Below are 26044 nucleotides of genomic sequence, written 5' to 3'. Positions count from 1 at the left end.
CCCTCAAATAACTATACAGAGAGCTTAGTCGTCCTTTACCATATCAGTTGCAAATTGTTGGAAACACATGGATGGAGGCGTGGAGGAGGCTGAGGCCTCTGACTGCATCTGTAGTCAGCGTTGGCATAAGACTCAGTATGTCCTGCCCCTGTGGCCTTCAGAGTCAAGTGTTTAGCTTTACACTGTAATCAAGAATAATATTTCAACACTTTCTTGCTGTAAACACAAATAGGTTTTTATCTCGGATCTGTTTTTTGTGGAGGGTTCTTAGAGTCTGTTTTCTCAGTTTTAAGGAAGTTGCCCAAGATTAAAGAGCCAAAGCTCTTTCTCTGTGACATCCATAGTGCAGCAGAGTCTTAAGACCCATAATCTCTCTTTGGTTTTAGTGCCGTTTTCATAGTACTGGGTTTATTAGTTTCCTAGGGCTGCTGTAACAAAATGTCATATAATAGGTGCCTAAAACAACAAGAATGTATTCACTCATAGGTCTGGAGGCTAGAATTCCAAATGTCAGCAGGTCATCCTCCCTCTGAAGGCTTTCTGGAAGAATCCTTTTCTGCTTCTTCCTAGCTTCTGGTGGTTGCCAGCAATCCCTGGAATTCTTTGTCTTGTAGTGCATCACTCAGATATCGACTTTGTTATCAGATGGACTTCTCCTCTCTGTGCCGTTGTCTCTCTGTCCAGATTCCCCTCTTCTTATAAGGACACCAGTCATTGGATTAGGGTCCAGCTAAACCAACATCTTAACTTAAATACATCTAGAAAGACCCTATTTCCAGTTAAGTTCACATTCATAGGTCCCAGAAGTTAGGACTTCAGCATATCTTTTGGGAGAAATTGATCCATCCCAACACTTGCTAATCTGTTAACTCTAAATCCAAACATCCATGGCCATGGCAGATTCTAAGAAAGTTAATTACTAGGTCCAATAAATTAATATTACATTTTAAACAAGTCACTAATTTTATTTTGAGGAAACTATACCTTTTAATTTGCTCTGAGTATCAGTTTATTTAGTTCTGTTGTGCATTCAGCTGCTTCTCTATCTTCAACACTTCTTGCCTCTTGACAAAGACCAGTAGTGCCTAATACAATTAAATCACTTTTTTATAGAGAAGTTTATATGCCCCTGAGAAGCAGAGCTGCTAATTATGGATGAACATGTAAAGATACTTTTATTTCATGTAATGTAACCTAATGGGCATTAATTACAGTACAAGTCACCTTAACTCCAATGCAGGGAGTTAGCATGACAGCAGTGTTAGATTCTAGGACCGCAGAAATACCTCTTTGATACTGTTCTATTACTAAAAATAAATCAACACTAATTAGACTCCTATGCTTAGTTGATAATTAACTGCTCACAAAGGTATGTATGTTGTGAAAATTAATGCAGCCAAGGCTTAAATGAGGTAGCTTTTGATTCAAAATGGAAAAATAATGTGGCTCTTTTTTGTTTTGAACATAACATATTATCTTATTGAAATGTATATTTTTTTCTAAAGTATGAAGAGTTCATATCAAATTAATGCATAGTGCAGGAGGGAGAAATCTCTAGATGCCCTCAAGCAAGTATTATTTTACCAAATCTGTGTAATTCTTTAAAAAACTACCATCTCAGTTTTAAAACATCACTATTTAAAACACCATGTTATAACACCTTAATGTAAACTTATGACCAGGTTAATAAAAATATTAGTTTGGGCTCATACATATTAAAAATAAATAGGACATTGTATGATTATATACTAACTTAATGTTGAGCTGATAAATACAATATACAGATAAATTTTTATAATCATAATCATCTTCTTTTATTTATATCCTGCTCCTACTGAGATGAATCTCTGGTTACATTTACATATTGAATTACAAAGTTAAAACTAATGATGGGATCAATTATGCCCCATACTGAGCTGTGCACTTTGGAATGACTTTGAGAAAACAGGAGGGTCAAAAAAAAAAAAAAAAGCATACACAGGCACAGAGGTTTCAAGATTATGCTAACAGATGAGCAAAGGAAGAACTGTAATGGACAATAATTTGTGTTTGTCAAAGAAATCAGGGTTCTTTGATGCAAAACCTAAAGTACATTTTTAATATAAACGTTTCTGAGAATTATAAAATGTATAGAATGGGTCACAGAAGCTGCTAGATGGTTTATTTAGGGTACATATATAAGGGCAAATGTATTATGAATTCCTTTATGACTCTGTTTATTTGTTCTTATAATTTCTTTATTGTACTTTTAATGTGTTTGCTGTATCTCGATTGAAATATAATCTCCCCCATGTTAGGCATTGTCATGTAGAATTTGATACTATCCCCCTTTCTGTTTTTCTAGCTGCATAATAAATGTGCTTCTCATCTAAAACCTGAATGTGACTGTGGACCTTTGAAGGACCATATTTTACCACCCACAACAATCTGTCCAGTGGTACTGGTGAGTTTTTCCTTATCATTCTGTTATAACTTAGGATTGCTGTGACTTATCAGTATCGTATACCATTAAAAGCTTCTAGAGATAATTTTTCATCAGTCAAGGTAGAAGTATATAGATCTAAAATACGTCATTACTCTGAAACAGAACACCTTTGTCCACTATATTTCCTTTTTCCTTCTGTCAAAATACGCTTTCTACAACGATATGCTTGAAATGACGCTGACTCAGGTTTTATCACTTAGTCATGCTGTACTTACCAGGAATTGTAAAGGCAGAACACTTCAACATTTTATATATTTTATAGATCTAGCTTCCCAGAATAATGAAGTTATTCTTATGGGCAATTTTGCTGGAGATGCACATTATATATCTGCAACGCTGAGGGCTCTCATCTAGGTTAGAGGCTACCTAAAATGATGACACATCCATGAAGAAAGTTATGCACTGCTATTAGCTGTTTTTTTAAAAAAAATTTTATTGAACAATAAATTTAACTACCTGCAAAATAATTACTTAATTCAATAAATATAGAAGTGAAAATGCATGAGTAAAGTAACTATGAAAAGAACGAACCTTGGTAGGAAGAGAAGCAGATATTCAAACAATATTCATATTCAAAACCCAAATTACTTTGAAAATTAAAGTTATTTTAAAAAACAAACTATTTTAGATCCATGATGCACTTCTCATTTTGAAAAACAACATGGAAATTAAATGGCTGGAACTTCCATTTGATATAATAAAATTATAACAACTAAGAAATGATAGAAAAATACTTTTCTAAAGGTCAACCTAGAAATTAATCATATTACTCATTTTGTACCACTTATGATTCATTTTGTAATTATCTGTAAAATACTGGTTGTATTTTAAATGCCTTTATTTCACAAAATTATTAAAAATGCTTCATTTTCTCAAATACAAAAATAGAGGAAAAGAAAATACCTCCATATTGCTGAGTATAGCAATAACTAATTCTAAATTTCCTTTCTTCATGTAAGGTTTATTAGACATCCTATGGTAAATAAGATTAAATAAAATGAGAGCCATATAAAAATACTTTACATTTTAGGTTAATTTAATTGTTGTTTTTATTCATTTAAGTGTTGTCTTGAAGACTTCTAGAATTTTTGTATTATTTATATTCTTATTTTAAAATATGGCAATTTTACTGGTTTAGATGCATTTTCGATCTCAGATTTTAACTCTAAGATGAGATCTATGATTTCTTCCTACTACCCATCTGTCTGTGCAAGACCCCACTCAATTCAGTGAGCCTGGGGTCTGCCTCCTTGGCCCACTTATGTCAACCTCTAGTTATATAAATTCAAACATAAGGTGTATTCTTTTTATTATGCTATCACTTCTTTTTTTGAGAGAATCAAATGTAAAGAGCATGTGTTACATGAATTTTGTCTTTGAACAATCTTGAAAAATCTTTCATTGCTGTTTTTGACAGTTTTTATTCTGAAGATTGATCTCCAATCATTAAATATTCCCACAGTTTTAATAATTTATATCTCAGCATTTGTTGTTTACCATTTTTGTGGTACTATCTACTCTGAAGTGTGTGATGACTACTGAGCATTTCGTCCTTCCAAAATGTCTACCTTTCATTGACTTCCATTATACCTCACTCCTGGTCCTTTCTCTGTTTCTCTGGATACTTGCTTTCAGTATCTTTCCTGGGTTCACAATGTCGACATGCCCATGTCGGTGCATCCCTGGATTCTACCCTCCTATGTCATGGCATTCCTCTCTTAGTATTCTTCTCGATGAGATCTTGTTTATTCAGTTGATTGCATTACCATGTTAATTTATATTCAGCTCATTATCCTAAATTCCAAACCTAGAACTGCCACCTGCAGGACCCATATTATTTTAAGTGCATATACCCAATATATTATTATTTACTACTACAATAATTATAGCTCTTTTGATTGAGCATATATACTATCCCAGAGACTATGCTAAAATATTATTTAATTTATTCAGTAAATATTCATTGCATGCCTAGTATGTGCCAAACAGTATTATAGGTAGGAAAGAAAACATTAAAACAAAGACAAATCTTTGCTTTTATGGAGTTTACATTCCAGCAGGGGTAATGTAGACAATAAACAATAAAACTAAATAAATTATTTAGTACCTGGTTGTACTAAAATACATAAACAGAGTAGAATGTTGATTCCTGAAGATATGAAGAGGGGAGGAGTGGGGAGATGTTGGTCAAAGAGTACAAAGTTGCAGTTACATAAGATGAATAAGTGTAGAAATCCAATGTACAGTATGATGACTATAGCTAATATTGTACAACATGGCTGGGCATGGTGGCTCACGCCTGTAATCCCTGCATTTTGGGAGGTCGAGGTGGGTGGATCACTTGAGGTCAGGAGTTCAAGACCCCCCTGGCCAACATGGTGAAACCCCATCTCAACTAAAAATACAAAAAATTAGCCGTACATGGTGGCAGGCACCTGTAATCCCAGCTACTGAGGAGGCTGAGGCAGGGGAATCACTTGAACCCAGGAGGCGGAGGTTGCAGTGAGCCAAGATTGCATCACTGCATTCCAGTCTGAGTGACAGAGTGAGACTCTGTCTCAAAAAAAAATGTGTGTGTGTATATATATATATATATATAGTATAACATACTGAAAATCTGCCAAGAGACTAGGTGCTCTTAACACACATACACACACACACATGCACACACACAAGGGTAACTATATGAGGAGATGTGAGGAGATGGATATGTTAATTTGCTTAACTATAATAATTATTTCACTATGAATATTTACACTATTGAAAACAAAATAACAACAAACTTATTTATAGATCAAATAGGCATTTATTCATGAATTAGGATAGCATCTATTCTACAGAGTAGAATGAGAGCTCCCACTAGACATAGAACAGTGGATTTTGTAAGGTGGGAACAAGAAAACACAATAATACAAAACAAAAGCTGATTGTTTGATATCATGTTACTTCAGGTTACTCTTTGGGTAAAGAGTTAAAGGAGAGGTTACATCCGTATTATCCCAAGTCAGGTAGACTTGAATTTCACATTTTTAGAAACAACTGATGTGTTCTGGGATTCAGTTTGCTTCCTTAAAATTTCAGCTTGATTATGTGACACTTTAGTACAAGTTGTTTGTACTAAAGTTTGGTTTCCATTTTGGTTTGGTCTGGTCTGGTCTGTTGGGGCCTCCTGTAGGAGCTCAGTCCAAAACAATGGACTTTGGTAATTTTTGTTTAACAATATCAAAACATTAGTTGTACAGTAATCATATGCCTTAAATATATACAATAAATAAGTGCTGGTTTTGTTTTCAATGTCAAGGGAAAAATTAAAGCAGAGAAAGAAGAAATGTTGGGGCTGCAGTGATAAAAGAGGCTGTCAAGATATTCACTGAAGAGACAGTTGAGTAGAGTTGAGTGATTTGAGGGAGTCACCCCTGTGGCTATCTGGGGACAGAACTTCACCAACAGATTCTGAGGCAGTAGACACTTGACAGATCTCAAAGGCATTGGGGGGGATTAGTGGCTAGCCCTGAGTGTATAGGAGGAAAAATAGAAGTTCAAAGATATCATACGATTTTTATATTGGGTGGGACAATTTAGGCCGTTGTAAAATCTTTAGCCTTTACTCTGAATAAAATAGGAAGCCATTAGAGGATTCTGACCAGAACCAGAAATTATCTGACTTATATTTTAAAAGGAACAATCTGTGTAGTGTTGAGGGGGCAACAATGGCAAAAAGACATAATACTTCTGTTTTCTCAAAGAAATAGAAACCTGGGTCATTAGCTAGAGTGAGGATGGTGCAAGATGTGTAAGAAGCCTGTGTCACCTAGGAAAGTGGGAACAAAATTGTTCAAAGAAACTGTGATTTTCAAGGAGAAAAGAGCAGCTACCTCTAGTTAATAATCATCCATTTAGTATATAATTCCAGTCGGCTTGGATGAATATATTTCTTTACTCACATTCAGTCATATTTATCTAGTTACAGTCCAGCTTTATGAATGGAATAGGCACAGCCCAGTCTTCATGTGACCGTGTCTTTTGGCAAATGTGATGTACAGAGAGGGCAGCCAGAGAGTTGAGAATATATGCAAAGGAGTAATTGTAAGGCTTAATCATGGAATTTGAGCTGGAAATGAGGGAAGTAAGAACATTAAATATGAGGTACAGTAATAGATTTTAGAAATAGTACATTGTAAATTACAGTGAAGTCAAAGGTTGTTGGAATCAAGGTTAATGGTGTCAGGTTGAGAGTGAGTGAGGTAGGAATTGAGATTATGAAGGGGTATGGTTATAAGTAACACAATATATAAATTCATTTTGTTTTCAAAGTGACAACATAAGATAAATATTATAATTGTTCCCATTTTACATACAAGGAAACTGAGAAACAAAGAGGTTAAGTAAATTTCCCAGTGTCCCATGAGTAGTACATGGCAATTTAGAAGTGGAGCCCGAGTGGTTATCACTCCAGAGCTGTGCTCTGAGATTTTCTCCAAATCCCAATAGAGAGAGTTTATCTGTTGTATCTCAGCTACTGAAACCTTCACACCCCAACTTTCCCAAACTAGAAACCTAAGTAGCATTTTTTATTTCTCATCTGGAATATAATATTACTCAATTCTATTCTAATGTTCTTAATCCTGTCTCTTTACTTCAGCCCAACTGTGACTGTCTTGTATACCAGCCTCACAAATTTTATTCTACGATTGTCCCAGTAGCATCCTTGTGAACTACCTCCTTTCTGTACACCCCAACCTGCTTCCTGGGTCAACTTTCAAAAAATGCAAATATTATAAGTCTCTCTCACTCTTAAAATATTTTTGGTGATTCCCTATTTGAATCCCAAACACTCTATTACAGTAAACAAGGGTCTTTAACTGGATCAACCTACTCATTCTCTCATATAGTACCTTATCCACTAGAAATCAAGGATAATTGAACTGCTTGTAATTCTTTAAGTACACTTGTTGTGTCAAGCCCTTCGGGTCTCGTATGTGTTAATAAATCAATCTAAATCACTTTGCTTTAAAAATTTGCCCACCTAGCTAAGTCCGAATTAAAAGGTTACTTTCTTGTCATGGAATAAAAATATTGACTGTTGTACACATTAACTATTTAAGTGATCATACTTCAAACAAATTAATGAAACTGTTCTGCCCACAAAATTGCTTAATCAGCTCCAGCTGATAGGCTCTGAGCCTTTTCAGTCTGCGAACTTTCAGTAACTTTCCAGGAATAATTTCACACTGCATGACCCGTAGCCCTTCATTTAAAGCAAATCATTAGTCCTCACATATATCATATTGTTTTGGTTTTTATTATTTAATACCAGTTTCCTCTTTAAGAAATTGTATGCCCCTGTTTCTTTTGCTAATCTTCTCTAAGAGGAGCAGATGAGGTTCAGACTCAGTTAATACAAAGTGGATATTGATATTATCTCTATCACATTATAAAAAATATTAGAGAACTTAAGATGCCTAGTTTTATTTTTTCCTTAGTCTTTGACTCTGTAGTTAGGAATTGGTTATTGAATGACCTCTATAAATGCAGCGTGGATCCTTAATTTCTGGTTGAAGCTCACATAGCCTTGTATCTTAATGACATACCACAAGGTCAAGATCCATAGCCATTGTCTTCTTTTATTTTAGAACACCTTCTCCAGGGTCATTAAAAAAAATTTGTACCACCCTTCTCAGCCTTCCCATTCCTCCCCAATCGTTGTTATAAGCTGTAGGTTAATGATTCAGTAGATATATGCTCACCATTTCCAGAGATTAGCAAGGTAAGCATCTCCTCTGCACTGATGAAATGCTTTTTATAAGCATGCATTACAAACGGTTTTCACAGATAATTGGCCTTGATAATGGCTATTGCCATAAAAATGGGTTAAAATCAACTACTCTGAAATTAAAATTATTATCATATGGTGTTTTCATTCAAATAAAAATTAAACAATGATTCCCTACATCAGATATAATTAGTTTTCTGAGGTTGCAATTGGCATCCAGTATCTTTTGAAAGTACTATCAAAAATCTATATTGCTTAAAATTTATTTAATGTGTGATTTAGTCAAGATTTTTCCATGACTGTGTTTATGTACTTAGAATGCTTTTTTTTAAGAAAAAAAAATGTTCTGGTAACAATTATAGCTATAGTTCATTTACTTCCATATTGAAGAGAGGTCAGAAACTGTTTACAAAGGTAGATTTCCTTAAATCCTCCCCTTATTTTACTTCCAAAAAAATGTAGGATGAATACCAACTCATCGAGACTCATGATAAGCTGCTTAATTTGTAAAAGGCCATTAACCCTTCCCAACTGATTGTCAAAACAGATGTTCTGCCTTTAACAGAATCTATTAAAAAATGCATTCTTGGTTCTTGCTGCAGATAACACACTGAAATCTCAGCTGGCCAATCCAAAACAAAGTGACATTGCAAATAAATTTTAATAATCTCATATGGAATATGGCCTAATGAGGCCATATGCAAGCCACTCACTCTTCTATGTTCTAATTTACCCCTAACTCAAGACAGATGTAGTCTATGTTGTTTTAGCCCTTCGCAGTTTCGCTTAAATTAAATTGGGCTTCAGCAATTATGTCATCAGCCTGCATTGAAAGGGAGTTTTAAAAATTAATCATATAAAACTCCCTATTTTAACAAAAAAAGATATGTTGGAAATGTCCTTCATTACCTGACAAAAGTTCTTCTCAGTTCTGTTTATCATGATGTTATCTCTTAGACTTCATGTGTCATTGCCATCATGCTTTTATTTTTTGTACTTAAGAAGCTTATAATTAAATTTATACTAAATTGAACGATGATGTTGGAATATATGTTGTTTATTTGTATGTGTTTATATATAACTTTATTACTATTCTATTCATAAATTTCTCTTCTGTTTCTCTGTAATGGCTTAAGTCCATACTTTTGAAATTATTTTGGGTAGTACATAAATTTGTGAGGTCACAGAAATCAATAAAATAGGCCTATAGAATCCCTTTGATTTTAGAGTAATCTCATATAGGAGGCTACAAATCTGATCAATTTCTCTAGAATTATATTTTAGTTTTACATTCATTCTAGGTTTTATATAATTTTTATGATGAGGTAAAGTGGCTCTTTAAGAGTGCACATATTTATGTAATTATTTTTCAGTTTTGGAGGGGCTTTTATTCAATTAATTCTGCCACCGTCAACAAAAGAAGACTTGAGATATCTCATGAGAAAATCACATTTTAAACTTTGAAGAGTAAAATCAAGCAGATTATCACAAAAATCATTTCTGTTGTATTCACCTCCATGATTTAGTTTTGTTTTCTGTATGTACACATTTTGTGTTATAATTTAAAAACAATATTCCTTATTTTAATTTAACTTTTAGGTTCAAGGGCCCATGTACAGGTTTATTATATAGGTAAGCTTGTGTCACGGGGGCTTGTTGTACAGATTATTTCATCACCCAGGTACTAAGCCTACTGTGCATTACTTATTTTTCCTCATCCTCTTCCTCCTCCCAGCCTCCACCCTCTGTCGTTGTTGCCCTCTATCTGTCCATGTGTTCTCATCATCGAGCTCTCATTTATAAGTGAGAACATGTGGTATTTGGTTTTCTGTTCCTACATTAGTTTCCTAAGGAAAATGGCCTTTAGCTCCATCCATGCTCTTGCCAAGAACACGATTGATCTTGAAGAGCAAGGTTCTTAATTCTCTAACAAAGGGGTTAATTACCTAGCCTTTTTTTCATATCAATATCAATATTTTATATTGATAAATTGGAATTATGAATGACATAGTGTTAATATGCTGATTAAAGTTGAAGTTGTATGATACATAAGTAACCATTGTTTTATATGAATTGTTATTTTTATTTCTTAAAGGTACCTTTAAGATCATTGCATTATTTTTATATACAATATCTGCAGTGCTCGCTTTCTACTGTTTATTTTTCCTCTCTTTCCTCTTTTCTTCCTGCCTTCTTTCCTTCCTTCTTTCTTTTCTTCCTTTTTCTTCCCCTTAATTTTTACTAAAGACACTGGAGCTAAAAATCCAGATAAGAGCAGTTGTCTTCTCTCCTGCAATTCAGAGTAAATTAGATGAAGCATCGAAAGAGGTTAAATATTAGGGTGTGATAAATACTCACTTACAGGGGCTCTAGAGGTGGGAATCTTAATCCATCCCAAGGGAAAACAGTAAATTAAACTTTTTCTTAAAGAAATGATGTCTGAGCATAAATAGGTATTTTGAAGGAAAATGTAAAGTGATGTTTATATAAATAGTCTCAGTGACAAGAGAGTACATAGTGTGATCATGAAACTCCAAAATATTTTTTAAAGGGCATGTGTAAGGGTGAGGCTGGAGAGGGAGAAAATACAAGGTCCAAGATAATGGCTTCCTGGCCTGTCTTGTCAAGGAGATCGGCTTTATCCAATATAAATATGAGCTTAGATGATTAACTTTGTGTTGTAGAAAGACAGCTTTGCTAGCAGTGTGGTGTAAAAGAAATGTAAAGCAGGGAGCAGAAGAGATATGAGAGTATCACTAGGAGATTGCAATGTGAATAGTCAAGAGACACCAACAGAGAAAGAAAATTAGGCAACCAGGAGAGAAAACTGTAGCAGAGAGTAGAACATTAGGATTTGATGTGATTTCAAAATAGATTATTTTCAGATGATGGTAAGATCCAATATGCAGCCATGAATCTTGGTGGCTCAACTGATGTGCAGGGGAAGTTCATTAGATGTTAGAAAGTAAGGGAACTCTGAGAATGACTTATTGGATATTATCCTTAAAACCACCCAGGATAGTTGCAGAGTCTTAAAAATTGTTATTACTTGACAGTAATTAATAAGGGTAGAGGAGAACTATTAGATTTCATGAACCTCAAGTGTAAAGATTTCATGAACCTCAAGTCCAGCTTTGTAGCTGGACAAATGGTAATTTTGATGGAAGGCCAAGAGATTGCCCTTAAAACTATAGCAGTTGTAAGGATTGAGAGAGTGAGCTGCCTCTTTTCAGAAGTGTTATTAGCAAAAGTGGCAATCATTTAGAAAGGAAAAGGATAATTTGTTTTTTTTGCACACTGGTTCCGGGGAGCCCAGTGAAAAGTTTTAGAAAAGAGGAGAAGTGTGGAAGATTTATGAGAGAGAGAGAAAGGAAGGGAGGAAAGAAGGAAGGAAGGGAGGAAAGAAGGAAGGAAGGAAGAAAGGAAGGAAGTGAGGGGAGGGAGGGGAGTGGAGGGGAGGGGAGTGGGAAGGAGGGAAGGAGGGAAGGAAGGAAGGGAGGAAGGGAGGAAGGGAGGAAGGGAAAAGAAAAGAAAGAAGAGAAGGAAAGAAAAGGAAGAAGAGAAAGAAGGAAGAGAGAATAATGATAGCCAGAAAGTGTGGAAGACTAGAGTCCAGAGTTCTTACATGAACTCCTGAGCTGTGGGCAAGTCGTTTCCATCCAGTAGTTTCAAAATGGTGACAAATGACTTGTATGTGAAATATAAAAAGAATTGATATAAATCAAGAATAAACAAACAATTCAGTTGAAAAGGGCAAGAGACCTAAACAGGCATTTGAACTAAGTCTATTTATAAACCACCTATAAACATATGAATATGCACTCACCATCATTACTTATCAAGAAAATTGATGTTAAGTATCAGGAGATAACATTAGACACTGAAGAGAATGATACAAGCACATTAAAAAGCCTAAGCTTTGTGAAGATGCAGCCAAATTGTTCATCCATTGCAGGTGAGAGAGTAAATTGGTTCAGTTACCTTAGAACTCTGGCAGTATACCATTTGTATTTTAATCTTGGGTTTTTCACTAGTTTTGTGATATGAAGCAAGCTATTAACATTTTGTCCCTCTGTATTCCATTTGTAAATAAAATCAAATGAGTTAATTCATGAAAATTGCTTACAACTATGCATAGCTGATGGTGAGTGCTAAGATGATATCATCTAATATTACTATTATAAGTGTTATGCTGTAATTTGAAAAGTGAATTTTAACATTTTATCATACCATAACTATGTAATCATACAACATTTTAAAATAATAAAGAAAAAGAATTTAAACATTTAAAAACCTGTGATACAGTTATATAAGAAGAATTACAATTAATATATAAATAGAAACACTATTAAAATTACCTTCCTGATTTTTAGGGTTTTTTTTTCACCTTTTTAAAGTTAACCTGAATATACTATGTGTCATTATATTTTAATACTTAATTTGATATCGTTAAATTTTTATGTATTTCCATATACTATGGGACATCACTGTTAATGCCTGTGTAATCTCATTAAGTAAAGAAGTCATATTTTAGTTGAAACTGTTTTTGTCTAGCAACTTTTCAATTCCTCATTTTGTTATTATAAGTAACATGATAGTGAACATCTTTATGAAGAATGGTTTCTTCTGGCTGTTCTCTACTCAGAAGTGCAAAGGATCATTTTCCCCATACTGTGTTATTTTGTCCTACAAATGAGTCCGCTTTTATGGTTGTTTAATTCTTTCTGTACTATAAACCCATTCCTAATGAAGAAAATAATGATTAAATATTTCCTAAAACAGAACATTTGTCTTAGAATAGAAAATTATTTAAAATTTTAAAATCATTTTTAGATGATTATTTATCTCACTTTTTTTTTAACTGGATTTGTAGCCCCTGCCAACTCTCATATCTCTTTTTTTATTTTTATTTTTTTTTTAATTATTATACTTTAAGTTTTAGGGTACATGTGCACAACGTGCAGGTTAGTTACATATGTATACATGTGCCATGCTGGTGCGCTGCACCCACTAACTCATCATCTAGCATTAGGTATATCTCCCATTGATATCCCTCCCCCCTACCCCCACCCCACAACACGCCCCAGAGTGTGATGTTCCCCTTCCTGTGTCCATGTGTTCTCATTGTTCAATTCCCACCTATGAGTGAGAATATGCGGTGTTTGGTTTTTTGTTCTTGCGATAGTTTACTGAGAATGATGCTTTCCAATTTCATCCATGTCCCTACAAAGGACATGAACTCATCATTTTTTATGGCTGCATAGTATTCCATGGTGTATATGTGCCACATTTTCTTAATCCAGTCTATCATTGTTGGATATTTGGGTTGGTTCCAAGTCTTTGCTATTGTGAATAATGCCGCAATAAACATACGTTTGCATGTGTCTTTATAGCAGCATGATTTATAGTCCTTTGGGTATATACCCAGTAATGGGATGGCTGGGTCAAATGGTATTTCTAGTTCTAGATCCCTGAGGAATCACCACACTGACTTCCACAGTGGCTGAACTAGTTTACAGTCCCACCAGCAGTGTAAAAGTGTTCCTATTTCTCCACATCCTCTCCAGCACCTGTAGTTTCCTGACTTTTTAATGATTGCCATTCTAACTGGTGTGAGATGGTATCTCATTGTGGTTTTGATTAGCATTTCTCTGATGGCCAGTGATGGTGAGCATTTTTTCATGTGTTTTTTGGCTGCATAAATGTCTTCTTTTGAGAAGTGTCTGTTCATGTCCTTTGCCCACTTTTTGATGGGGTTGTTTGTTTTTTTCTTGTAAATTTGTTTGAGTTCATTGTAGATTCTGGATATTAGCGCTTTGTCAGATGAGTAGGTTGTGAAAATTTTCTCCCATTCTGTAGGTTGCCTGTTCACTCAGATGGTAGTTTCTTTTGCTGTGCAGAAGCTCTTTAGTTTAATTAGATCCCATTTGTCAATTTTGTCTTTTGTTGCCATTGCTTTTGGTGTTTTAGACACGAAGTCCTTGCCCATGCCTATGTCCCGAATGGTAAAGCCTAGGTTTTCTTCTGGGGTTTTTATGGTTTTAGGTCTAACGTTTAAATCTTTAATCCATCTTGAATTGATTTTTGTATAAGGTGTAACGAAGGGATCCAGTTTCAGCTTTCTACATATGGCTAGCCAGTTTTCCCAGCACCATTTATTAAATGGGGAATCCTTTCCCCATTGCTTGTTTTTCTCAGGTTTGTCAAAGATCAGATACTTGTAGATATGCGGCATTATTTCTGAGGGCTCTGTTCTGTTCCATTGATCTATATCTCTGTTTTGGTACCAGTACCATGCTGTTTGGGTTACTGTAGCCTTGAAGTATAGTTTGAAGTCAGGTAGTGTGATGCCTCCATCTTTGTTCTTTTGGCTCAGGATTGACTTGGCGATGGGGGCTCTTTTTTGGTTCCATATGAACTTTAAAGTAGTTTTTTCCAATTCTGTGAAGAAAGTCCTTGGTAGCTTGATGGGGATGGCATCAAAATTGATAAACCGCTAGCAAGACTAATAAAGAAAAAAAGAGAGAAGAATCAAATAGATGCAATAAAAAATGATAAAGGGGATATCACCACCGATCCCACAGAAATACGAACTACCATCAGAGAATACTGCAAACACCTCTACGCAAATAAACTAGAAAATCTAGAAGAAATGGATAAATTCCTTGACACATACACTCTCCCAAGACTAAACCAGGAAGAATAGACCAATAACAGGATCTGAAATTGTGGCAATAATCAATAGCTTACCAACCAAAAAGAGTCCAGGACCAGATGGATTCACAGCCGAATTCTACCAGAGCTACAAGGAGGAGCTGGTACCATTCCTTCTGAAACTATTCCAATCAATAGAAAAAGAGGGAATCCTCCCTAACTCATTTTATGAGGCCAGCATCATCCTGATACCAAAGCCGGGCAGAGACACAACCAAAAAAGAGAATTTTAGACCAATATCCTTGAGGAACATTGATGCAAATATCCTCAATAAAATACTGGCAAAACAAATCCAGCAGCACATCAAAAAGCTTATCCACCATGATCAAGTGGGCTTCATCCCTGGGATGCAAGGCTGGTTCAATACACGCAAATCAATAAATGTAATCCAGCATATAAACAGAGCCAAAGACAAAAACCACATGATTATCTCAATAGGTGCAGAAAAGGCCTTTGAGAAAATTCAACAACCCTTCATGCTAAAAACTGTCAATAAATTAGGTATTGATGGGACGTATTTCAAAATAATAAGAGCTATCTATGACAAACCCACAGCCAATATCATACTGAATGGGCAAAAACTGGAAGCATTCCCTTTGAAAACTGGCACAAGACAGGGATGCCCTCTCTCACCACTCCTATTCAACATAGTGTTGGAAGTTCTGGCCAGGGCAATTAGGCAGGAGAAGGAAATAAAGGGTATTCAATTAGAAAAAGAGGAAGTCAAATTGTCCCTGTTTGCAGACGACATGATTGTATATCTAGAAAACCCCATTGTCTCAGCCCAAAATCTCCTTAAGCTGATAAGCAACTTCAGCAAAGTCTCAGGATACAAAATCAATGTACAAAAATCACAAGCATTCTTATACACCAACAACAGACAAACAGAGAGCCAAATCATGAGTGAACTCCCATTCACAACTGCTTCAAAGAGAATAAAATACCTAGGAATCCACCTTACAAGGGATGTGAAGGACCTCTTCAAGGAGAACTACAAACTACTGCTCAAGGGAATAAAAGAGGACACAAACAAATGGAAGAACATTCCATGCTCATGGGTAGGAAGAATCAATATTGTGAAAATTGCCATACTGCCCAAGGTAATTTATCTCACTTTTGAACTTAACCATATTATTACTGTCCATTAGCAGGAAATGATAGGATGTGAAACAATGAATATGTTCAGCACCATAGCCCTTTAGACCAGTTATGGTGTGTTCTTCCTGGAATACACTCTCTTGTTATAATATCTGATGAGCCTTTAAGAATAGAGTTAATACAATGAGAACACATGGGCACAGGGAAGGGAACATCACACACCAGGGCCTGTCGAGTGGTAGGGGGTTAGGGGAGGGAGAATATTAGGACAAATACCTAATGCATGTGGGGCTTGAAACCTAGATGATGGGTTGATAGGTGCAGCAAACCACCATGGCACATGTATACCTGTGGAACAAACCTGCACATTCTGTGCATGTATCCCAGAACTTTAAAGTAAAGTTTAAAAAAGAAGAATAGAGTTAATAAAAATACCATCAAGATAAATTATGAAGCTTGTTAGTTCACAGAAAGGACAACAAAACTATTTGAAAAATGTATATTTAAAAAATATTCTTTAGTTTTAAAATTAATTAATCCTGTTTTATAAACAATTTTTAAATCATATTTATTCAAATTATAAATATAAAATATGAATTTTATTCTGTATTGATATATAATATTTGTACATGTTTATGGGGTACATGTAATATTTTGTTACATGCATAAAATGTGTAATGATCAGGTCAGGGTATTTAGGGTATACATCACCTTGAATATTTCATTATTTCTTTATGTTGGGAAGTCCTCTCTTCCAGCTATGTTGAAACATACAATGTGTGAAACTATCGTCATTCTACTCTACTACTGAACATTAAAATTTATTTCTTCTCTCTAACCTCGTGTTTGTATCCATTAACCAACCTCTCTTTATCCCCCTACTCCACAAACATGCAAACTCTTCCCATCCTCTGATAACCATCATTCTACTCTCTACCCGCATGGAATTAACTTTTTAACTCCCACATATGAATGAGAACATGTAATATTAATCTTTCTGTGCTTGGCTTATTTCACCTATCATATTGACCTCCAGTTCCATCTATGTTGCTGAAACTTAAAATGGTCCCAGTTCTGCATCTCTTTTTTCTTCACTGTAACTCTGAAAACTTGGCTAAGTTGTGATGTTGCTGAAGCAGCAATCTACGTATCTCTACCTATAACACCCTCAGAAAACCATATGTCATATTAACTTCTCCTCTTCTTCCGATCTTGCTTGCTCTTCCACAATTTTAAGAATTCTACTAAATTATGCATTGTAAATATGGTGATTAAGTCTTAAATAGCATAGAGTATGTTAAATCTTTCCTTAGAGCATGTGTTTAACTAAGTCATTATTTCTCAGCAATGTCAGAAAGTTTGTTAGGAAGTAGAAGTATGGTGTGTGTCTCTTTCTCACAGCTCCAGTAGTATGGAAACTTTCTGTAGATTTTTTCATCTGACTTTTATCGGCAAGAGTTAATAATGACAATCCCAATGCTACACATCAGCTAATTCAAGGAGGGTGGGAGATATTCGAATCTTCTGTGATTCTGAAATTTGAATTTTGAATTCTCTGTAATATTATTCCTAGGCTAGTTATAAAACTTCCAGAAATGCAGAGTCTGGTGGGGAGGTGTGAACATATAACTAACTAAGGATGTATCTTGCTGCACTGAGCTTCAGCTTTTCTTTCACATCATTATGGCTGTTTCACCCTTCTTTTAAATTTACCTCTTTAACCTTTAAGCAAAGTTACTGAAGTCATCTATTTCCTTGAAATCCTATGTCATCTACCAAAGGTTTGTGCCTATGCAACGTTCTTTTTTGTTGAAAGAGCAGGGATAAAGCATATTGTCAGCTCTCAATAAATGTTTCATCAGTGTCATTACTTAATATTCATTTAATTAATATTCATTATAGATCAATTCATAATTGTCATCATAGTAATAATAGGCAAAAAGAAACCTCATTTTTCCATATTTTGGAAATCTAACTCAGACTCAATTTCATGGTATTATTCATAAAGGATAGCTGCCTTTTATTTATTTAATTTTTTAAACGTATGGGATTACATTCTCACTATTCAAATTCTGATGAGGAACACATTAAGAACTAGGGTGCTATAATATTTATAAAACATGTCTACATCCATTTTGGTTTAAAATATTCTTCATGTACATGTATTTTAAAGAGTCATAGCATGTACGTGTATTTCTTCATGTACATATATTTTAAAGAATACATGTATTCTTCATGTACATATATTTTAAAGAGACATAGCATAAGAAAACTGGGAGGGACCCAGCCTCACTAAGTGATTTCATAATCTTACCCTTGGGAGGTTAACCAACCAGTTATCTGTTACATTGTCTCAGATTGGCTGTGTTGCTTTCTGACAAACTGTCTTTACATTGAACTAGTTTATATTATGTAGAACGTGTATAATTATAAACAGGGTCTAGTCTAAAAGAAAAAGTTCAAGTGTTATAGACAATTGTTTTTGTTTCTACCTAAATGCATAAGGTAGAGTTGTATACTTAAAGGGATTTTTTAAACAGGGATGTGTATATATATACCATATATATATGATGTGTGTGTGTGTGTGTGTGTGTATATCCTATATATATACTGTATATATATCCTATATGTATAACTGTACCCAGTGTAAGCAATAATAATTTTTTTCAAAAATCAAACTTGTGCCACATTTGGTTTGCCATGATTTATGGAAAAGCCGAACAAAAGCCCCATAAGACATGAATTGGAAGTTCAGCTAAGAAGAAATCTGATGAAAATCTTTTATTTTAATATATGAACAATTGGGAAGTTAATATATTCAGGATGCAGTGTCCTATGGATTGACTCTTGACACACAGGAGTTCACAGTCAAGAAGATTAATTAGGCCATCATTCCTATATTAATTTAAAATGTCAATTTTCTTCGCTGACCTCAAACCTAGAAAAAAAACCCAAAATTTAAATATCCAAAAACCTATTATAGGTAGAAATCTTCGAAAACTTTAAGTTCAGATCATAGGTGTCTATATAATATCTAGAAGTTACATTGAAATTGCTGTGAAATATATAGTCCCACAAATCAAAAATAATAATGAAGTCATAAAAATTCTTTAAAAATTGTATTTACATGATTTTGGTTGGTTTTTTGCATTTTTTGTTTTCTTCACTTTATCTATAGTTACCATAATAATTTTACATATTTATAGGATGCAGAATGATATTTTGATGCCTGTATGAAATATGCAGTGATTAAATCAGAGTAATTAGTATAACCATCACCTAAAACATTTATCATTTCTTCGTATTGGAAATATTCATAATTCTCCAGTCTAGCTTTTTGAACATACATAATAAATTATTGTTAGCTCTATTCACATTATAGTGCTATAGAACATAACTTATTTATTATGTCTAGCTGTAATTTTGTATCAGTTAACCAACTTCTCTCTTTGCCTTTCTCATCCCTAACTTCTCAGCCTCTGAAAACCACAATTCTATCCTTTTATTCCATGAGCTCAATTTTTTAGATCCCATATATAAGTAAGAATGTGGTATTGATCTTTCTGTGCTTGACTAATTTAACATAATGCCCTTCAGGTTCATCCATGTTGCAAAAAATGACAACGTCCCATTTCTTTTTATGGTTGAATAGTATTCCATTGTGCATATATACCATAATTATTTTATCCACTCATCTACTGATGGACATTTAGGTTGATATCACATCTTGGCTATAGTGAATAGTGCTGTTATAAACATGGGGGTGAAGATGTCACTTTGATACACAAGTTTCCTTTCCTTTGGCTAAATACCCAGTAACAGGATTGCTGGATTATATGATATTTCTATTTTTAGTTTTTTAAGGAACCTCCATACTGTTTTTCATAATAGTTGTACTAACTAAAATTCCTTCCAACAATGTATGAATTCCCTTTTCTCTGCATCCTAGCCAGTATTTCTTATTTTTTGTCTTTTTGTTAATAGCCATTCTAACTGGGGCAAGGTGATATCTTATGGTGGTTTTGATTTGCATTTCCCTGATGATTAGTGATGCTGAACATTTTTTATATACTTTTTGGCCATTTGTATTTCTTCTTTTGAGAAATGTCTTTCAGATTCTTTTCCACCTCTTAATGGGATTATTACTATTATTATTATTGCTGTTAAGTTGTTTGAGTTCCTTGTATATTCTAGGTAAAAGGCCCTTGTCAGATAAATAGTTTGTAGATATTTTCTCCCAATCTACAGATTGTCTGTTCACTCTGTGATTGTTTTCTTCGCTGAGCAAAAGCTTTTTAAAAGTTTCATATAGTCTTGTTTGTCCATTTTTCTTTTTGGTACCTGTGCCTTTGTAACCTTATCCATAAAAATCTTTGCTCAGACCAGAGTCCCAAAGAAATCCCCCTCTGTTTTTTTCTAGTAGTTTTATAGTTTTGGGTCTTACATTTAAATTGTTAATACATTTTGTGTCAATTTTTGGATCTGGTGAAAGATGGGGATCTGGTTTTATTCCTCTGCATATGAATATCCAGTTTTCTCAACACCATTTATTATAGAGGGTGTCTTTTCCCCAGTGTATGTTCTTAGAGCCTATGTCAAAAGTGAGTTGACTGTAAAATACATAGATTTGTTTCAGTGTTCTCTATACTGTTCTATTTGTCTGTGTGTTAGTTTTTATAGCAATGCTATGCTGTTTTGGTTACCATTGCTTTGTGATATATTTGGAAGTCACATAGTGTTATTCCTCCCTTTGCTCAGTATTACTTTGACTACTTCTATTTGTTTGTGGTTCAATACAAATTTTAGGATTTTTCCCTATTTATTTGAAGAAAACTGTAATTGCAATTTTTAGTAGGGATTACATTGAATCTATAAATTGCTTTGGGTTGTATGGTCATTTTGACAATATTAACTCTTCTAATCCATGAGCATGGCATGTCTTTTGATTTTTATGTCCTCTTCAATTTTTTTCATCAGTGTTTTGCAGTTTTAATTGTAGAGATTATTTACCTCCTTGGTTAAATTTATTCCTAAGTATTTTATTATTTTATTTAAGCTATTATAAATGGGGTTTCCTTCTCCAGTTCCTTTTCAGCTAGCTTGTTTTTGGTAAATAGGAATGCTACTGATTTTTTTGTATGTTAATTTTTGTATCCTGCAACTTTATTAAACTCATTTATTAGTCATAAGAGTTTTTTGTGAAGTCTTCAGGTTTTTCTATACGTAAGATTATCTCATTTACAAGGAGGGATAAGTTGACATTCCAATTTGGATGCCCTTTATTTCATCCTGTTGCCAAACTGCTCTGCCTAGGTCTTCTAGTAGTATGTTGAATAAGAGTGGTAAAGGTGGGCATACTTGTCCTATTCCAGTTCTTGTAGAAAATGCTTTAAGCTTTTCTCTGTTCAGTATACTGTTAGCTGTGGGTTTGTCATAAATGTCCTTTATTGTGTAGGGGTATATCTAATTCTATGTCTAATTTTTGAGAGACTTTATGATGAAGAAATTTTAGGATGAAGTTTTATGAATTGCTTTGTTTTGGTTTCTATTGTGATGATCGTTAACACTTTTTCCTTTATTCTATTGATGTATTATATCACATTTATTGATTTGCATATATGAACCATCTTTGCAACCCTGGGATAACTCCTACTTGATCATGGTGAATTATGTTTTTTTTTCTTTATTATACTTTAAGTTTTAGGGTACATGTGCACATTGTGCAGGTTAGTTACATATGTATACACGTGCCATGCTGGTGCGCTGCACCCACTAACTCGTCATCTAGCATTAGGTATATCTCCTGATGCTATCCCTCCCCCCTACCCCCACCCCACAACAGTCCCCAGAGTGTGATATTCCCCTTCCTGTGTCCATTGTTCAATTCCCACCTATGAGTGAGAATCTGCGGTGTTTGGTTTTTGTTCTTGCGATAGTTTACTGAGAATGATGATTTCCAATTTCATCCATGTCCCTACAAAGGACATGAACTCATCATTTTCTATGGCTGCATAGTATTCCATGGTGTATATGTGCCACATTTTCTTAATCCAGTCTATGATTGTTGGACATTTGGGTTGGTTCCAAGTCTTTGCTATTGTGAATAATGCCGCAATAAACATACGTGTGCATGTGTCTTTATAGCAGCATGATTTATAGACCTTTGGGTATATACCCCGTAATGGGATGGCTGGGTCAAATGGTATTTCCAGTTCTAGATCCCTGAGGAATCGCCACACTGACTTCCACAATGGTTGAACTAGTTTACAGTCCCACCAACAGTGTAAAAGTGTTCCTATTTCTCCACATCCTCTCCAGCACCTGTTGTTTCCTGACTTTTTAATGATTGCCATTCTAACTGGTGTGAGATGGTATCTCATTGTGGTTTTGATTTGCATTTCTCTGATGGCCAGTGATGGTGAGCATTTTTTCATGTGTTTTTTGGCTGCATAAATGTCTTCTTTTGAGAAGTGTCTGTTCATGTCCTTCGCCCACTTTTTGATGGGGTTGTTTGTTTTTTTCTTGTGAATTTGTTTGAGTTCATTGTAGATTCTGGATATTAGCCCTTTGTCAGATGAGTAGGTTGCGAAAATTTTCTCCCATGTTGTAGGTTGCCTGTTCACTCTGATGGTAGTTTCTTTTGCTGTGCAGAAGCTCTTTAGTTTAATTAGATCCCATTTGTCAATTTTGTCTTTTGTTGCCATTGCTTTTGGTGTTTTAGACATGAAGTCCTTGCCCATGCCTATGTCCTGAATGGTAATGCCTAGGTTTTCTTCTAGGGTTTTTATGGTTTTAGGTCTAATGTTTAAGTCTTTAATCCATCTTGAATTGATTTTTGTATAAGGTGTAAGGAAGGGATCCAGTTTCAGCTTTCTACATATGGCTAGCCAGTTTTCCCAGCACCATTTATTAAACAGGGAATCCTTTCCCCATTGCTTGTTTTTCTCAGGTTTGTCAAAGATCAGATAGTTGTAGGTATGCGGCGTTATTTCTGAGGGCTCTGTTCTGTTCCATTGATCTATATCTCTGTTTTGGTACCAGTACCATGCTGTTTGGGTTACTGTAGCCTTGTAGTATAGTTTGAAGTCAGGTAGTGTGATGCCTCCATCTTTGTTCTTTTGGCTCAGGATTGACTTGGCGATGCGGGCTCTTTTTTGGTTCCATATGAACTTTAAAGTGGTTGTTTCCAATTCTGTGAAGAAAGTCATTGGTAGCTTGATGGGGATGGCATTGAATCTGTAAATTACCTTGGGCAGTATGGCCATTTTCACGATATTGATTCTTCCTACCCATGAGCATGGAATGTTCTTCCATTTGTTTGTATCCTCTTTTATTTCCTTGAGCAGTGGTTTGTAGTTCTCCTTGCAGAGGTCCTTCACATCCCTTGTAAGGTGGATTCCTAGGTATTTTATTCTCTTTGAAGCAATTGTGAATGGGAGTTCACTCATGATTTGGCTCTCTGTTTGTCTATTGTTGGTGTATGAGAATGCTTGTGATTTTTGTACATTGATTTTGTATCCTGAGACTTTGCTGAAGTTGCTTATCAGCTTAAGGAGATTTTGGGCTGAGACAATGGGGTTTTCTAGATATACAATCAGGTCGTCTGCCAACAGGGACAATTTAACTTCCTCTTTTCCTAATTGAATACCCTTTATTTCCTTCTCCTGCCTAATTGCCCTGGCCAGAACTTCCAACACTATGTTGAATAGGAGTGGTGAGAGAGGGCATCCCTGTCTTGTGCCAGTTTTCAAAGGGAATTCTTCCAGTTTTTGCCCATTCAGTATGATATTGGCTGTGGGTTTGTCATAGATAGCTCTTATTATTTTGAAATACGTCCCATCAATACCTAATTTATTGACAGTTTTTAGCATGAAGGGTTGTTGAATTTTCTCAAAGGCCTTTTCTGCATCTATTGAGATAATCATGTGGTTTTTGTCTTTGGCTCTGTTTATATGCTGGATTACATTTATTGATTTGCGTGTATTGAACCAGCCTTGCATCCCAGGGATGAAGCCCACTTGATCATGGTGGATAAGCTTTTTGATGAGCTTCTGAATTCGTTATGCCAGTATTTTATTGAGGAATTTGCATCACTGTTCATCAAGGATATTGGTCTAAAATTCTCTTTTTTGGTTGTGTCTCTGCCCGGCTTTGGTATCAGAATGATGCTGGCCTCATCAAATGAGTTAGGGAGGATTCCCTCTTTTTCTATTGATTGGAATAGTTTCAGAAGGAATGGTACCAGTTCCTCCTTGTACCTCTGGTAGAATTCGGCTGTGAATCCATCTGGTCCTGGACTCTTTTTGGTTGGTAAGCTATTGATTATTGCCACAATTTCAGCTCCTGTTATTGGTCTATTCAGAGATTCAACTTCTTCCTGGTTTAGTCTTAGGAGAGTGTATGTGTCAAGGAATTTATCCATTTCTTCTAGATTTTCTAGTTTATTTGCATAGAGGTGTTTGTAGTATTCTCTGATGGTAGTTTGTATTTCTGTGGGATCGGTGGTGATATCCCCTTTATCATTTTTTATTGCGTCTATTTGATTCTTCTCTCTTTTTTTCTTTATTAGTCTTGCTAGTGGTCTATCAATTTTGTTGATCCTTTCAAAAAGCAGCTCCTGGATTCATTAATTTTTTGAAGGGTTTTTTGTGTCTCTATTTCCTTCAGTTCTGCTCTGATTTTAGTTATTTCTTGCCTTCTGCTAGCTTTTGAATGTGTTTGCTCTTGCTTTTCTAGTTCTTTTCATTGTGATGTTAGGGTGTCAATTTTGGATCTTTCCTTGCTTTCTCTTGTGGGCATTTAGTACTATAAATTTCCCTCTACACACTGCTTTGAATGCGTCCCAGAGATTCTGGTATGTTGTGTCTTTGTTCTCGTTGGTTTCAAAGAACATCTTTATTTCTGCCTTCATTTCGTTATGTACCCAGTAGTCATTCAGGAGCAGGTTGTTCAGTTTCCATGTAGTTGAGTGGTTTTGAGTGAGATTCTTAATCCTGAGTTCTAGTTTGATTGCACTGTGGTCTGAGAGATAGTTTGTTGTAATTTCTGTTCTTTTACATTTGCTGAGGAGAGCTTTACTTCCCAGTATGTGGTCAATTTTGGAATATGTGTGGTGTGGTGCTGAAAAAAATGTATATTCTGTTGATTTGGGGTGGAGAGTTCTGTAGATGTCTGTTAGGTCCGCTTGGTGCAGAGCTGAGTTCAATTCCTGGGTATCCTTGTTGACTTTCTGTCTCGTTGATCTGTCTAATGTTGACAGTGGGGTGTTAAAGTCTCCCTTTATTAATGCTTGGGAGTCTAAGTCTCTTTGTAGGTCACTCAGGACTTGCTTTATGAATCTTGGTGCTCCTGTATTGGGTGCATATATATTTAGGATAGTTAGCTCTTCTTGTTGAATTGATCCCTTTACCATTATGTAATGGCCTTCTTTGTCTCTTTTGATCTTTGTTGGTTTCAAGTCTGTTTTATCAGAGACTAGGATTGCAACCCCTGCCTTTTTTTGTTTTCCATTTGCTTGGTAGATCTTCCTCCATCCTTTTATTTTGAGCCTATGTGTGTCTCCGCACGTGAGATGGGTTTCCTGAATACAGCACACTGATGGGTCTTGACTCTTTATCCAATTTGCCAGTCTGTGTCTTTTAATTGGAGCATTTAGTCCATTTACATTTAAAGTTAATATTGTTATGTGTGAATTTGATCCTGTCATTATGATGTCAGCTGGTTATTTTGCTCGTTAGTTGATGCAGTTTCTTCCTAGTCTTGATGGTCTTTACATTTTGTCATGATTTTGCAGCGACTGGTACCGGTTGTTCCTTTCCATGTTTAGTGCTTCCTTCAGGAGCTCTTTTAGGGCAGGCCTGGTGGTGACAAAATCTCTCAGCATTTGCTTGTCTGTAAAGTATTTTATTTCTCCTTCACTTATGAAGCTTAGTTGGGCTGGATATGAAATTCTGGGTTGAAAATTCTTTTCTTTA

General features: G+C 35.1%; 1 protein-coding gene across 24 annotated transcripts in view; it reads left to right on the top strand.

The window, feature by feature from the left end:
• DGKB (diacylglycerol kinase beta) overlaps window positions 1–26044 on the top strand; it is an 818895-nt gene that overhangs the window by 290905 nt on the left and 501946 nt on the right. For all 24 annotated transcript variants that reach the window (XM_063814062.1, XM_024357753.3, XM_024357755.3 and 21 more), the window contains one exon: window positions 2345–2443. In XM_063814062.1, coding sequence (XP_063670132.1) covers window positions 2345–2443 — 99 coding nt within the window. The remainder of the gene's footprint in view (window positions 1–2344; window positions 2444–26044) is intronic.

The sequence above is a fragment of the Pan troglodytes genome, chromosome 6 (genome assembly GCF_028858775.2).
Source record: "Pan troglodytes isolate AG18354 chromosome 6, NHGRI_mPanTro3-v2.0_pri, whole genome shotgun sequence".
NCBI lineage: Eukaryota > Metazoa > Chordata > Mammalia > Primates > Hominidae > Pan > Pan troglodytes.
This window is presented reverse-complemented; position numbering and strand designations above follow the sequence as displayed.